Source organism: Cavia porcellus, unplaced genomic scaffold (genome assembly GCF_034190915.1).
Source record: "Cavia porcellus strain 051 isolate PalLab524CR breed Dunkin Hartley unplaced genomic scaffold, mCavPor4.1 scaffold_9, whole genome shotgun sequence".
NCBI lineage: Eukaryota > Metazoa > Chordata > Mammalia > Rodentia > Caviidae > Cavia > Cavia porcellus.
In genome coordinates this window covers 47,198,803-47,215,204 of record NW_026947492.1, presented here as the reverse complement: position 1 = coordinate 47,215,204, position 16,402 = coordinate 47,198,803, and the positions used below count along the sequence as shown (strand labels likewise).

Sequence of the window (16,402 nt, the reverse complement as noted above, 5' to 3'; positions counted from 1 at the left end):
CAAACATACTCAGGAATCAAGATATTGGATTGTATTACAGTAGCTATGTAACTCCAAAACATGTGGCAAATGAAGTATATAATATACAAATGAAAGAACAAGTATAATCAATAATCTGTTAATTCTTGATGTCTCTAAGTTTTAAAAGAAAGACCTTGCAGTTTTCTGAGAAATTTGTTCTTTGTTATATACTACATGTGTTAGAATGTGATTATAGATAGTCTTGTTTTAGACTGGAAGTTTATCTCCCTCAGTTGTATGCTTTAAGAAATACCTATTCTTTATACCTCAAAGGAGTATTTTTTATAGTTTTCTAAAACATTTTGATACTTGGAAATCTATTATATCTTCAGAGATTTTCTGAGAGGATTAAATGGCATTTCTTAATGTAATTGCAACGTTTAGGAACTTTCACCTTGGTTTTTACCTGTAGTTTTTCCTTACTTGTGGAACATATATTTTATATTTATACAGAGAGTATGTATAGGATTTATAAATATTTAGAATTTATAAGTTGCATTCCTAGTGTACTCTGGTGAACTTCAGTCATGAAATGTATTACATAACGGCATTCAAAATTCTGAGGTTAGTTAAAGAGGGTGTATAAGAATAATTTTTAATGAACTAAGCTTTTTTACAAAGTTTAATATTTTTCTGTAGGAATGATAATCTGATAACAGCAATAGTTCCTTTAGTAATGGTTTTTAATTTTTTTAAGTTAACACTTTTATGCATACTCACCTAAATTTTATATGTAAGAGATTCATTCTCTTCAGTGAAAAAGAACAAGAGGGAGGGCAAACTGACCCATGATTTGAAGAAGTATCAGACTGCTTACTTGTTGAGCTTTACTAACCTTTTAGCTAATAATTTTCATTAGAATGGGAATATATGTGCATCAGAACCTCCTGTACAGTTTAAGAAGTTGATTATTGTTCTTCTGCCTAGCACCCTTCTCTTCCTGTGTCACCCTCTATTCTAAGCAGTACCTCTACTATCTTCCTCTTAACTGCTATAGCTACTTTATTTGTTTTTGCAGGACTGAGGACTGATCCAAGGTCTTCATACTGAGCTGTATCTGTAGTGGTTTTTTGGGTTGTTTCTTGCCTAGGGTGTTCTTGAACTCAAGATCCTCCTACCTCAGTCTCCTGTAGTGTGGAGATTACAGATGTGTACCTCATGCCTGTTTTATAGCAATGTTTTAAAGTGTTACTTGGTTTCTAGGGAGAATTTACTCACTATTTGTCTTTAAATGCAGACTAAATATATTCAGTTTTTAAATAATAAAAAGGCATTTAATTAACTTTTAGAGTTCTTGTGATACTTAATTGGAAAAATGATCAAATAAATCATTCTGATATTTTGCAGCTACAAAATTGACATTGACATAGAGGGTGAAGACATTGTAACAAGGAAATCCTATCAAAAAGAGCATGATCCTAAAATTCAGCCTGTTGTGCCCTCACGGGTAATGTCCCATCACTGTTGAGGCTGTTAGCTACCAGGTTAGAAAAAGGGTGGGAAGGAGATGAGTCAGAGGAGAATAAATTGAATCTTGAGACCACAATAGAGGCATAAGTTAGTAATAATAAATTATCTGCTTTTTCCAAGATAGTAAGTCTATGGCAAGTTTTTCTTCATCCTCAAAGCACAGAAGCCTACCATTAACAAACAAGTCAGTTAATGGCAGAATTTAAAGGTAACTTAGTAAAGATTTTCTGCTAGAGAAGCAGAACATTGGATAGAATCTGAAACTGAACTCAGATGAAATGACTTCTAATTAGAGTTTGTCTTTGCTTACCTTTTTAAGGAAATAACATAAGTTCTTTTTGTCCTTAACTTCATTTTGTCCTTAATAGAGTAAATGTATCTGCTTTATACTTCATAGGACTATTGGGAGGATAAAAATATGATTTTATAATACTACTATACCTTCCATGGAAGTGTAAGGTAACTTGCTCACTTCTGTGTGCTAATATTATTATCATTAATTAACCCTTATTTCTTCTAGTGGCTATCTTGGAGGTTGTATTGGTCTGAAATGCATGGTTGTATTGGAATGAAATGCACTCTCCTTTTTATAAGACTGGGTTCCTAGAAACAATTTGATGGTTATATATCTGAATTTTTTAGTTGTTTGTTTAGTGCCTCTTTGATACTGGCTATTCAGGATTGTGGAAATGTATAGAGATAGTATCTTCCTATAGTTAAACAACATTGTTGTTAAATAGATGTAAGCTGATAGTGAAACTAAAATTATATTACTATTGGATATTATAAAGTTAGTAGAACAAATGTTTTTGTTCATTGGCTTGGTTACTTCACTTTTTTTTTTTTTTTGGTACTGGTAATTAAACTCAACTCCTCACTCTTGTAGGGAGGCAGGTACCACACCACTGAGCTAAATCCCTGGCTTCCAGTTTAGTTACTTCATAAAGAAGTAAATGTTTTATCATATACTACTATAGAAACTACAGAAATATTTTTACTTTAGTACTTGTAATTGAAGAATTTTTAAAATTGTAACCAAGTTTTGATAAAAATGGGGATCACTTGAAAAGTATTTAACCTGTCTGTAGTTACGTGACTTTTGGAGGTTCACTTTTCTGATTTTTATTTTCTTTTCACAATTTATTTAAACTAGGTAATATTAGGGCATCTTTGACTTACAGTTTAGTTAGAAACTGACAGAATCAGAAAGGATTAGTAAGAGTAATATAATAATAACAGAAAAAAAGATACAAAAAGCAGCTTATAGATCATCTTATCAATGATTTTAAGATTGTTCTTTGGAGGAGTAGGAGGGCCTTGTTGGTTTTTTGAGATACCTTAGGATCTGCTAAGGAGAATGATTCCCTGGGAGTTTGGCACAGTGGACCCTAGACCCCTTTACCATTTGAGTAGACATTTTACATATTGGTGATAAATACAAGTATTTTATTTTAAAAAAGTATATATATGTATATTAAAAATGTCATTGGATAACTAGTTCTGTTCCTCCATTTTAATAACAAAATGACTCAGCACTAGAGAAGTAAAGTTCATTAGGGCCCTGACTTTTTAACTTCAGCTCGGCACTGTTCAGTTAAGTCATACTACTTTCATGTGGCTTTGGGAATATTAAAGATTTTAGCAGTTTTCAATAATGAACAGTCAAGATAATGTATAAACCTGACATCAGGAATATTTCATGGACAGTATTAATATGTAGATCTGGAATGATAACTAAACAAAAGCAGTTTCATGTTGGAACTTGTTTAATATGTATTTTTTCTTTGAGTATATTTTTTCATCATTTCAAGCTCAAATATGTTTTTATAAGTTTTAGAATTTGTTATCTGAACTTTCCCTGATTTTTAAAGCATGTTAAAAAGACCTTTTTGCTAGAAAATAGGATATGCTTCATTTATTTCTCATTGTGTAGTATAATTAAGTTAAATAAACTTCTGATTAAGAGCAGAAAATAGTTCTTTCAGTTTATACCTAGGTTTTATTAAATAACTTTGATAGGTATGCAGTTTTTCTGTAGTGTTTATGAAACTTGTGTTTGTCCTTTTCCATTAAAAAAGTTCACTTTGCGACTTTTCACTAAGAATTAAATTAAAACCAAGAAAATTTAGCATGATTTATAATAACATCTAATGAATGAGTAAGTGATAGTATTTGAAACAAATAGAAAACCTGTCTTATTTTTTTCAATATATTTGCCTTCAGTTACACTTTCTCTGGACCTTTTTGGTAAGATGAATTTGTTAAGATTCTTTATTACTAAGTGTGATGTTATGCATAATTATTTCAATTTAATTGACTTGGGAGCTCCTGAGATTAGTGAAACACACGTCTGGTTGTGTGTGTGTAGGTTTTGGAAGTGTACTGGTCTCTCTCCCCTTCTCCTCTAGCACTGTGCCAACACACCCATTTACTATATCTGCTTTTGAACCAGTTGTCTGTGAACTGAATCCACTGAAAATGTGAGCCAAATCAAGTTTTGTCTGTTGGATATGGTATCTCTACTGAGGAAAACTGAATAATGCAAAATATTTGTACTGGTTGGATCATTGCTGTCACTATATATGACCATATGGATTAGAAACCTTTGGAACTGGTTTGCAAAAGGTTTTTGGAAATGTTTGGAGAAGCAGGTTGGAGAAATCCTAAAACAGTGATAGTGAAACTTACAGAGCTTTCAGTGATAACAAATAGCCCTTTGTGGGCAGATGACCATAGTTTTGTCATCACTGCCCTAGAATATTGTCAGCTGAACTTAATAGGTGATTCTGGTCAGTGTAGGAGATCAGAATGTTGACAGCAATTTGAATAGTAAAGATCAGGCTCTGAAGGTTTCAGATAAGAATGAAGACTTTATTGGGAAATGGACTAAAGGCCATGTATGTTACATTATGGCAAATAATTTGTCTTTGCTTTTGTCCATGTTCTTTTTGTATGAGGTTGAATTTAACAATGGTTGACACTTTCATCTCATGGAAGAAGAATCAAGGCTGTCCAACATTTAGACTAGGGCATCAGTATTACAGGCTGATTTTAGTCAGAATTGTAGTGAGAAATAGCAGAAGTGGTTTAAAAGACACAGATTTTAATCTCAAAAGAACTGTGTAAAATTGAGGCCAAAGCAAGTATGGTTGCTGTGGAGATTACTTTTAATAGAAGAAACCAACTACTTTGTACAGGCATGAGAAGAAAGATACCTTGAGGACATCTTGGGAATCAACTGGATTCCACCTATTGAAGGTTCAAAGGCAGAAGTATAAATCTTTCATTTATGAAAAGTTCCTGGGCCTCCTGCTTGAGGCCTGTCTAAGACTTCAGTCCATGGGGTTCAACCTTTGAGGCACACAGGGGCTGATGCTATCATGGGTCCAAGGTAGTTTGGCCACTCTGAACTCAGGACGACCTTGACATCATGCACATGGCTTTAGTGGCCTGCAGAATGCAAGAGTTACTGAGTAAGGAAAGCTTCCACTGATTTCAAAGGAAAGCCTGGGTGACCATTTTACATTGCTGTTAGAGTAAATTAGTGTAACTATTCATCAGTGTGAGTTTCCTGAAAAAACTTAAAAGTAAAACTACTATTTCATTTAGCTGTACCACTCCTTAGTATATAGTTAAAGGAAGTAAAGTTAGGATACCATGGGAATACCTGCATACCCATATATATATTGTGGCTTAATTCATAATAGCTAAGATATGGGAGCAACAGATGTCCTTTGATAAATGAATGGGTAAAAGAAATGTCATGTATTTATGCAATAGAGTGGTATTATTCAGTTTTAAAGAAGAATGAAGTTTTGGTATTTTACAGGAAAATGATTGGATCTGAAGATCACCATGTGGAATAAAATAAGCCAGACTATGAAAGACAAATATGACACATTCTCTACATTATCTGGAATCTAAAAAAGATGAATGAAATGGAGGGTATTATTAGATAAGAGGAAAAGAGAAAGGGGGGAAAGTGAGGATATGGAAGGCAGGGTAATAGGATATATATGAACAAAATATATGTATTGAAACTCATTACATTAAAAACTAATAGCAGTAATAAAAGCAAAAGAAGAAAAAACTCTGAAAAACCACTTCTATATATTGTACCAAGTAATGTTATGTATAGTAGTATGTCTTTCTAAAGTATACTTACATATAATATTATATATTTATTATAAAATAATAAAATGTGGTATATATACAATGAAGTATTATTCAGCTGTAAGGAATGATGAAGATATGTCATTTGCAGGAAAAGAGATGGAATTGGAGTTTATCTTATCAATCAAAATAAGGCAGGCAAGAAAGATAAGTACTGTATTGCATGTTTTTCCTAATATGTAGACTTCAAGAAAGATGACATGGAAGTAGAACAGAGACTTATTAGACAAAGGGAAGAGAATAAGGAGGAAGAAGGAATATGGGAGGATAAAGTGGTATGGAAAAACAAGATTTACTGTTTATATCTTCAGGAAGTCATTGTTTTTTTTGGTACCTGTTTGTAGTACACAGTGATCACGTTCATCCTGCATCCCTTCTTCCTCTCTCCATTTGCAGAAGCTCCATTTCCAGTTATATCCTTCAATTCTTTTTGTAATCCCTTTTCCCTTTCCTCCTGTCCCTCTCTCTCTTCTTATTCCCTTTCGTCTTTGAAAAATTTTGTCCGTTATTTTTGCTTTGGGTTTCTCACACAATAAAAACAATGTGATATTTAAACTTCTGTGTCTCATTTATTTTTTTATTAGATTATGGTCTTGAGGTGCATCCATTTATCTAAAAATGACTCAAGTTTATCCTTGTTAAAAGGCAGAGTATTACTCCATTGTATGTAAATACCGTATTTTCTTTATCCATTGTTCTGTCTATGGGCATATGAAGTGTTTCCAAGATTTAGCTATAATAAACTGTGCTCCTATAAATACGGGTGTGCATGTATTACTATGTTATGATGACTTTAACTCTTTTGGGAAAAAACGTTTCAGTAAGGGAACTAACTGGGTCAAATGGAACCTCTAGTTTTCTTTCCATACAGATTTCCATTAGTTGTTGTACCATTTTACACTCCTAGCAACAATGGTGAGTTGCTCCTTTTCTCCTAGAGTCCCAGCAGCATTTGTTACTAATTTTGTGATGATAGCCATTTTTTTCTGGAGTGAGGTAGAATCTCAGAGTTGTTTTAGTATGTGATTTTTGAGTGACTAGTGATGTTGAACAGTTTTTCCGTGTATTTATTGGCCATTAATACTTCATCTGAAATCTGTCCATGTCAAATGTCTGCTTTTTGATAGAATCTTTAAATTTGGAGGGTCTAATTTTTTTTTTTCTCTTTTGGGTACCGGGGATTGAACTCATGACCTTGCACTTGCCAGGCAGGTGCTTATGCCACTGAGCTAAATTCCCAGTCCTTGAGGGTCTAATTTTTTTTTTTGAGCTTTTATATACTCTCACCATTAGTCCTCTATCTGAAGAGTGACTGGAAAAATTTAAGAAATCATGATTTTGACATTAATGAGGTAAAAAAGTGTCTATTACATTCTGTTCAGTGAAACAAATTACAAAACTATGTATGGCATTACCTATTAAAATTTTTCAACAATGTATTTATAGAGATATTAAGTTGCCTAGAATGATATTCACTTATATTTTAATCTGTTTCTGGTAATGAGATTCTGGATACACTTTTCAAGGGTATTTTTTTAAGACTTGTATTTTAAACTATTTCTAAAGGGAGATCAAAAACTGCTCTATGAGGTGATAGGTAATGTTAATTAATTTGATTGTAGTAATTAAGTCAAACCATATATGTATCTAAAACCATGATGATGTACACTCTAAATATATATTTTGTTTATAAATTACAATTAAAATAGAATTTGTTTAGAGCACTAAAAATTTAGTTTAGCACAGTGTACCCATTCTTCTTAAGATACCAGTATGTTTCTCATCTCCTGATAATTCTTTCAAAAAATGATAATCAAACGGCAGCTTAATCTTTCTCTATTTTTTAAATTTTTTGCAGGAGAGGGCTGCTCACAATTTATATGGCCAATCTGGTAAGTAATACTGATTTTTTAACTCAGTTTTTTTTTTTCCCCACATGCTTTTTCCTTTCCTTTTCTCTTCTCAACTACATTTCCATTTAAAAAAAAGAAAAAGGAAAACCACTTGAACTTGACCATATTTGCTGCCTGTGGTTTGAAGGATAGACTTATATGTTTAAAAGAACCTGAGTAGCATCTGGTTTGTATCTTTTGTACTGAATTGACTTCCCTTTATCTCTAGGGGGAAAGTAATTCTTTGCTTTATTTCCTTCATTATTCTTTATCTAGTTTTCTCTGTAGTATGTATTAAATTTCATATCCCAGTGCCATTTCTTGTGTGAAAAATATATTAAGGACGTGTTTTTATGATGTACATTCTTAAACAGTGAAACAGCAGTGGTCTTATTTCTAAAAGCTTAGTACATTTTTCAATATAGTTAGCTAGGTTTCCAGATTTCTAAATTATGGAAATGAATTTGATGCTTTTAGCCTGACTTTGTTTACAGTAAAAATACAATCAAGGTTTTATAAATTTTACCACCAAGTTCGTATTTTAAAGACATACTTAGGTAAGATCTTTTAAGGTTGTTCAGTAGACTTGATAGACAGTGTTAAAAAAGATTCAACCAAGAAAAGATAAATATTTATCTCAGGATAGGTTTATAAATTCTCTTACAAAGGCACATATTTGCATACCTCAGAGATATGTTTTGTAGTTCATTTTAGTGATAATTTTTGTTCCGTACCATGTGTTCTCTACCGTGTGTTGCTATGATAGGTGTTGGTAAGCATGCATTCATGGTTTACTATGCGTGGAGAAGTCACAGTAGGAATAATAATAGGCTGAAAGATGAAATTATAAGTTACTACAGGAGACACAAGAGCAGCACCAAAATTATTCTGAAGAGGAGGTGTTAGATCAGAGAAAAGTGGTTCTAATCCCTTTTGCATCATAGATCTGCTTTGAGAATCTGATGACACAGAAACACCAAGTAAGTTATTTTAACGTTTATACTACAAAAAGCTAAGTGTTCTGAATTGTTTCAATTGTAGTGAGATGGAAATTTGAGGGTCCCAGGAGAGCAGACAATAAAGAATTTCTGTTTTATTTTTATAATTGAAAAATTCTTATTAAAATATAAGCTATAGTAAGTTAGAGACTATTTCTAGTTTACTTCCCATTGCACTACAAGCACCTAGAGTTCTCCCTCTCATACAGAGATTTTGTAAATGTTTGTTGAATTAATAATAATCTTACTAGGCATAGAATTCTAAATTAATAGTGATTTGATTTTAATTTATAAGTAATCTCTTTTTATCACTGTGTTTAAGATTTTTCTTTTGATGTCTATTTTGGCAAGTTAGATTCATTAGGGTGCAGGCTCATTTTTTTGTTTGATCAGGACTCATTTTGTGTCTTCAGTTTGAGGGTTAATGTCTCTGAGTTTAAAATTTTTATCTATACTTTTTTTGACGTTTGCTTTTCCCTGATTTCTATATTCAGTGATTCTGGAACTCCTTTTAGATGTATGTCAAAGTCCCCCCCCCCGCCCATTACTTGTTGGTATTTTTCCACATTTTCATCTCTGCTAAATTTTGGTTATTTCTTCCGATCTGATTGCAAGGTACATCTGGTAGGTACATGTTTGCCCATGTGTATGTTGGGGAAATCAAACTCAGGTTTTTTTTTTTTTTTAATGTACTACTGAACATACCCATTAAGCATTTACTGTTTATGTTTGGTTTTGGTTGAAATAGGGTAGGTTGTAGGTTTTGGCCTTGAACCTACAACATTCCTTTTGCCTCAGCCTACTGAGTACTGAGATTATAGGTGTGTGCCACTAAACCATCAGACATTTACTTTTAATGATGGTATTTTAACTTTAAAAAGGTGTTAAATTTTAGACATGATAAAAGAATAATACAGAAAAATTATATATTTATAAAGAAATCTAATATATCTTTGTAATATTTTTCCCATAATTTATTGGGTATAAACTATTTATTTCTTCAAACAATTTTTATAATTTCTATAGAGACAAAGAAAATATTATTTAGTTTTTCCTCTTGCATTATTGATCTAAAATGCTTTTCAAATTTTTGGTTTTTGAAATAGCACTATGTAGTTTAACACACAGACTTACTGTCTGTTTTGAATTCTGATGTATTTCTTTTTTTTTAATTTTATTTAAGGCAAAAAAAAAAACTGAAAAAAGGTACAAGTTATACAGAATTTCAGAAACAATAAACAGTAGGAAATCACTAGTTAATTACATATTGTCATCTTAGAAATAGTTGCTCAAGTTACAGAATTAAAGCATATAGAGTAAGACTGCCTGGCTAGTGTGGTGAAACTGCAAACAGTTTTGTTCAGTGGTCCAACAAAACTCAGTAATATGGTTATCTACTTATACACTTAAATATACATGCAGTTATATCCTTTAGAGCACTTTCTTTTCCTTTCTTTTGTACAATGACAATTACACATTTTGGGTTTTATTACTCCCACAGTTCTTATTATTTCTTTTTGAAGAAAGTAAAACCAAATGTGACATAACAGGACAGAGTCAGTCAAATCAAAAGGATGGACATAATACATAATGTAAAAACAAAATACAAGGTGATCAACACTGGTTACCATGCCTCTTGCTATCTTAAAAAGAATTGCCTATATCATCAGTTATAATAAAATTGAACAAAACAGTAAAGAACAAGACCAATAAAACCAAAACATTGGAGACATTAGAGGACTTCAAAAGAAGCTAATAGTCAACCAGAATGGGCGTCATAGTGAATCTTATTGTCTTCATAGTTGTTGCCTATACTTTCGAACTTGGTACTATCAAGCATAACAGAATAGAGGAAAATCAGTCAAAACAAGATGATGAGAGCAATACAGAGTTTCAATTCAAGTTAATAGGTTACTATAATATATCCTGCTTTTTTAATTTATTTTTCCCTTAATTAAGAGGATAAAAATGAAAAAGTAGATAATAAAAAGGAGATTGAGATAAAAAAGGGGGCATAACAACAAAACAGCGCAGGTCAAGACATAGCCAATTAGACAAAATAGTGTTTCACTACAAGATAATCTCCACATAAAAGTAGTTACCATAGTGTCTCTTTCCTTAAAATCTTTGGGTATAACTTCGTATACTGTAGCATCAAACATATCAAGACAATGTAAAACCGTTCAAGAGAATGACAGTATTACAGGGTATTTAGAATCAACTAACAGAAAATGAACAATGGTTTCTGTATAATCTTGTCTATAAAAGTTTTTGTTTATATTATCATATATTATAAAATCCAATAAAATACAACAAGTTAAAACTGATGGAGACAGAAGAACAAAAGCTTGATGGGACTTCAAAACAAGAGGATATTAAATCAGCACTACCTATTATGATGTCTTGTTTTCTCCAAAATGGCTGTTCCTACCATCCAACCTTCTCTGCCTCATTTCTGTTGAGCTCTTTTTCTGTCATTAGTTGTCAGTTTGTCTTCTTCATTTTGTTTTCTGCTCCATTCATTGTGGCCTCTCTGCCACTGTTCCTGGAATCTTGGTATTTTTCATTTTTAGAATATCCTGCAGTAATCTCTGTAGAGTTGAATTGGTGGTTGCAAATTCCCCTAGTTCCTCTTTATCCTGGAAGCTTGTTTTTCCATCAATTTCTAGGGACAGTTGTGCAGGATATATCAGTCTTGGCTTGAGGTTATTATCTTTCAAAGCTTGAATTATTTCCCCCCACGCTCTTCGTGATTTGATGGTTTGTGCCGAGAAGTCTGCTGTAATTTTGATGGGTTTTCCCTTGTAAGTGATCTGTTTCTTGTCTCTGACAGCTTTTAATATTCTGTTCTTATATTGGATTTCTGGAATTTTGATTATTATATGCCTGGGTGTAGCTCTGTTTGGGTTGTAGGTGGCCGGGGTCCTGTATGCCTCATACATCTGATTATCTTTACTTTTTGCTAAATTAGGGAAATTCTGCTGGATTGTTTCTGTGAATAGCTTTTGTAGTTCATTTGTTTGTGTCCCTACTTCTTCTTTTATGTTCTTAATTCTTAAGTTATAGATCCTCTTATGATCTTCTAGTCTTTGTATTATTGCTGTTTGTTTTCTTGTTATTTTTAAGAAGTTTTTCATTTCATGCTCCCACCTTACAAATCTGTCCTCCAGTTCTGATAATCTATCCTTAGTTTCTTTCAAGCTGTTATGCCAGCTTTTATTAGAGTTTTTAGATTCCTGGTAATCTCTTTGAAGCTGTTTCACGTATTGTATATTTTTGTCTATTTTCTCCATCAAACAATTCTCTCCTTTTTTTCTGTTCTTCCATTCCACCATCTGCTTTTTCTTGGACGGTGCTTAGCATTTCTCTAACTATTCTACTTATTTCTTGCTTTGTTTCATTAAACACTTCATTTTTGAATGAGGCTCCGGAGATATTGCTTTATGTCTATTGGTGCCATGTCTGATATTGCATGTTTTCTGTCTTCATTCTCTTTTGCATTTACCTTTCCTGGATCAGTGTTCTCAGGATTGGGGACTGAGGACCCTTTCTTGTTGCTTCGTCTTTCCATATTTTTTGTTCTTTCCATACAAGCATATGTAGGAGGCCCAGTTTTTTTTTTTTTCTCTTTGTCTGTTACAGTTTGTTTGAATCCACTGGCTAGATGTTCCCACCCACTGCAGTGTACTAGGGAGACACAGACCTGGGCAGCCTCTGCTGGGCCCATCCCTCCAGATCAACCTAGTGAAGGCTTCATTGCTAGGGTACACCGCCAGGCGCAGGGACCTGATTTGGGCTAGCCTACTGGATCTTAGTCCGCGGCATCACCAGGCCAAGCGTTCCCCACCAATCCTGCTTGACAGGGGAATATGCGACTAAAGTCACTGCAGGGCCCTGTTCCGGCTAGTCTGCCCATTCCCAGAATGTCCTCTGTTGGAGCCTCCTAGTCTATGAAAGGGTCCCCATTTCTCTCACTCACCGCAGGTTGATTTAGGGCTCCCTGCCAGTCCCGCTCTCAATGCCGTTTGGTTCGCTGATTCCCGCTCTCAGAGCTTTTGCGCATCTCTCTCCTTGCTGTGCCAATTGGGATGCAGCAGCAGCAGCAGCAGGAAATTCAAATTGCGGCTTCCAATGGCGCGGGATCCAGCTTCCGTGCTGAGATTTTATGTTTCTGTTATAGCATCAGGATTGCATTTCCAGTTGGTTTCTTTCAGCTTAGTTCGTTCCTGGTTTGGCAGGGTACATCTCCCGTCACTTAGGACTCCTCACATGGCACCACTCCTGGTTTCTAAGCTGGTAATCTCCGAGAACCTCCGTGGCTGCTGTTACTTGTCTGCCATGTTCTCCCGGAAGTCCCGAATTCTGATGTATTTCTAAAACAGAAAAATTAAAAAAAAACTAGTAAATTCCCATCAGTAAAAAACAAACAAACAAACAAACAAAAAAAAACTACAAAATTTTGTTACATTTGTAATTATTACAAATTGTGTTCACTAATGAGAGAACTTGGATTTTAGCTATTCCTTGTTAAGAATTATGCTTGGGGATTGCAAAGATAACTAATTCAGGATACATAATTTATAGAATTATTTTATAATAGTTACCCAAAGAATCAAACATGAAAAGTACAGAAAATCTACCCACACATTAAAGACCCCCCCAAAAATTCAACTGAGGGCCCAGATCCCATGCCAATGTCCTTTGTGAGTCCAGCCGAAGATGTAGAGAGCCCGTGAAAATTCTTATGCAAGTCTGTTTCATGGATTTGTGCTAGGAGGGCACAAATTTGTGGTGGAATCCAGAAAGTCTGTGCCAGCAGGATGAACGATTTGTGCCAGTAGGTTGAGGGTTCTGCATTGGAACCAGGAAGCTATGCTCAAAGTAAGAACCAGTGCTTTCCCCAAAAAGTACCACAGCCATCCTCAGCAACAGTGAGGTCCCAAGCTCCTCTGATGATGAGAACAGCTGAGTTCATATCGGAAAGCCAGCCTAACAAACTTCTCCTGGAGATTGAATGGCATGCTCTCTTCCCCTCCAGAGCCAGTAAGTGATGCTCAAAGTAAGGACTAGAGCTCCACCTATGTGAACTGCAGCCATTCTCAGCAACATTACAAGGTCATGAAAAATGACAACAGCTAGGTTCGTGTCAGGAAAGAAGCTTGACAGGCTCCTCCAGGAAAAGCCACAGTAACAGGAGAACCAATAGCACCACTTCTTCCTCTCCAGTTCTTTTTTTTTTTTTTTTTTTTTAGACTAGTCAAGTGCAGTAGTGAGAAGGGGGGGAAAGAGTAGAACAAGGAGTTCAATCTGTACTGACTGTGAACAATCAATTGAGGTAACACTACCTTCGGACCAGCCATCCAGTTCTTTTTTTTTTATATCTTAGCAATCCTAAGGGGGACCATCAGCAACCAGCACCACACTGATTTAGTTCAGTTGGTTGCCACAAGTTGACTATCAGTTGTCAATCCACCACAAGAATCAAGGGCTCTCCTTATTGCTTTACATGTCTGATGGTTGGAAGAAATTTTGACAATCTTCTGGCTCTGTGAACTTCGCATCATATTTCTTCAAATCATTACCTATAGAGTTTCAGTACTTGATACTGTGTACGATGTCCATATGTTAGTATGGCCTCTGATCTTGTACATTTTATTATAAAAGGTTATGTCAGCACAGTGAATGAGAATATGTAGGGAAACCCCTTTCATAGACCACTGACAATCATTTATGCCTAGAAAGAAGTAAATTAGTGAGTATGGCTTAGTTAACTCAAACTAAATATATCCTGATTCAACTGCTAGTAATCTGGATCCAGAAATGCTTCTGCCTACCCTGTGCTATTCACTACAAGATGAAATGTTACAGAGAAATCAGAACACAAAGTAACAGTGATCCTAACCATCAGTGCTTAATACCTAAATTTTGCAAATTTTATGAAAATGTGATTAATTGAACAGAATGTATAGGCCTTTTTTTAAGACTTGAAAAAAGCCCATGAAAATGAATTGTTAGTGCCTGTCTCACTGCTCTTGGTTTTCATTTCTACTTCTATCTCACTGCCGTGCAATAAACACTACAAACTTGGTGTGTAGAGAATATGACAAATTTGCTTTCTCTTTAGGACTTTGGTAGTTGCTCTTCTCTGTATTTGGGCTCTTAGCTTAGATATCTTCATGTCTTAGACTTTCATTTTATTGAGACCATTGAAATGTCACTGTTAAAGTGCCATCCAAATCTATTCCATGTGAAATAACAGTCAACCTCTATGTCACCTATACACTATACACCCCTCCATGTATTGTTTCTCATTGAATTTAGCAATATCTAACTTTTTGGGGAGACTTACTATTTTTAAAAAATTTTTAAAAATTTTATTTAAAGAGAAAAAAAGCAAAACAGAAAAAAGGGTAGTAATACAGAATTTCAAAAAAAAAAAGCACTAAGAATTACTAGTTGATAAATTACATACTGTTGTCTTAGAAATGGTTGTTCAAGTCACAAAATTAAAGCATACAAGGTAACCATTCAAACAGTGAGACTGTAAACAGTTCTGCTCAGTGATCTAATAAAAACTTAGTAATATGGTCATCTATCTTACACACTTAAACATACATGCAGTTATATGCTTTAGAGTACTTCCTTTTCTTCTCTTCTACAATAGCAATTACACATTTTGAGTTTTATTACCTGTACAGTTCTTATTTCTTTTTACACTAGAGACACAATGTGATATTTGTAAATATGATTCTTATTTATTTCACTTATGAGGGTAGTCTCAAGTTATCTCCACTTACCTATGAAGGCCTCAAGATCATCCTTTTTATAGCTGAGTCATATGCCATTGTACAAAAATACCATGCCTTTTTTATTCATTCTGCAGTTGATGGGCATTTTAGTTGTTTACAAGATTTAGCTATTACAAATTGTGCTTCTATGAACATAGTATACTTATATTACTGTGACATAACCTTTTTCAGGTTTTCTGGGAACATACCCAGGAGGGGAATAGCAGGATTGAATGGAACTTCCAATCCTAATCTTCTGAGAAATCTCCATAGTGATTTCCATAGTGGCTGTACCCATCTACACTCCCACCAACAATGGAGCAGTGTTCCTTTTTCCCTGCAGCCTCGCCAACATTTGTTATCAGTTGATTTCGTGATGGCAGCTATTCTTTCCGGAGTGAAATGAAATCTCAGTGATGTTTTAATTTGCATTTCTTAAATGACCAGTGTGAACATTTCTTCATGTATTTATTTGCCATTTGTATATCTTCATCTGAGAACTGTGTGTTCATCTTAGATGCCCATTTTTGGAGAGGGTCTTTGAATTTGGGGGGCTTGATGTTTTTCAATTCTTTATATGTTCTTCATATGTTCTGGACTTAAGTTCTTTGAGGGGTTATTGGCTAAAATTTTTTCCCATTCTGTGGGTTTTCTTTTCACTCTGGTGATTTCTTTTGAATTGCAAAAACTTTTCAATAATATGAGATCCCAGTTGTTGATTCTTTGAAGTGTTTTCCATGCAGTTTGTGTTTTGTTCATGAATTCTGCCTGCCTCTATGTCTGAGAGACTTACTATTTTATTGTGTATCTTTTCACCTCAAAATTTAAGTTTACTATAAGGCTTTTGCCTTTAGTTGCATTACTATATCATACCAAATCCACTGTGAATTGTAGAGTAATATGGTTATTAAAGAGAAGGATTTATATGTGAGATGCCAAATTTAGAAATTTCTAGAAACTTACTACAAATCTTATTTTGAATATTACTTATTGTTATCAATATTACCTTGCTTTGATTGACTATTATCATATTTTTGATTAAAAAGATATAAAAATTGAA

General features: G+C 34.0%; 1 protein-coding gene across 1 annotated transcript in view; it reads left to right on the top strand.

Moving 5' to 3' along the window:
* The window catches only part of Tmem135 (transmembrane protein 135), a 271,301-nt gene that overhangs the window by 35,171 nt on the left and 219,728 nt on the right, over positions 1-16,402 (top strand). Inside the window, exon 4 of the mRNA XM_063256292.1 lies at positions 7,523-7,556. Within this exon, the coding sequence (XP_063112362.1) occupies positions 7,523-7,556 (34 nt within the window). The remainder of the gene's footprint in view (positions 1-7,522; positions 7,557-16,402) is intronic.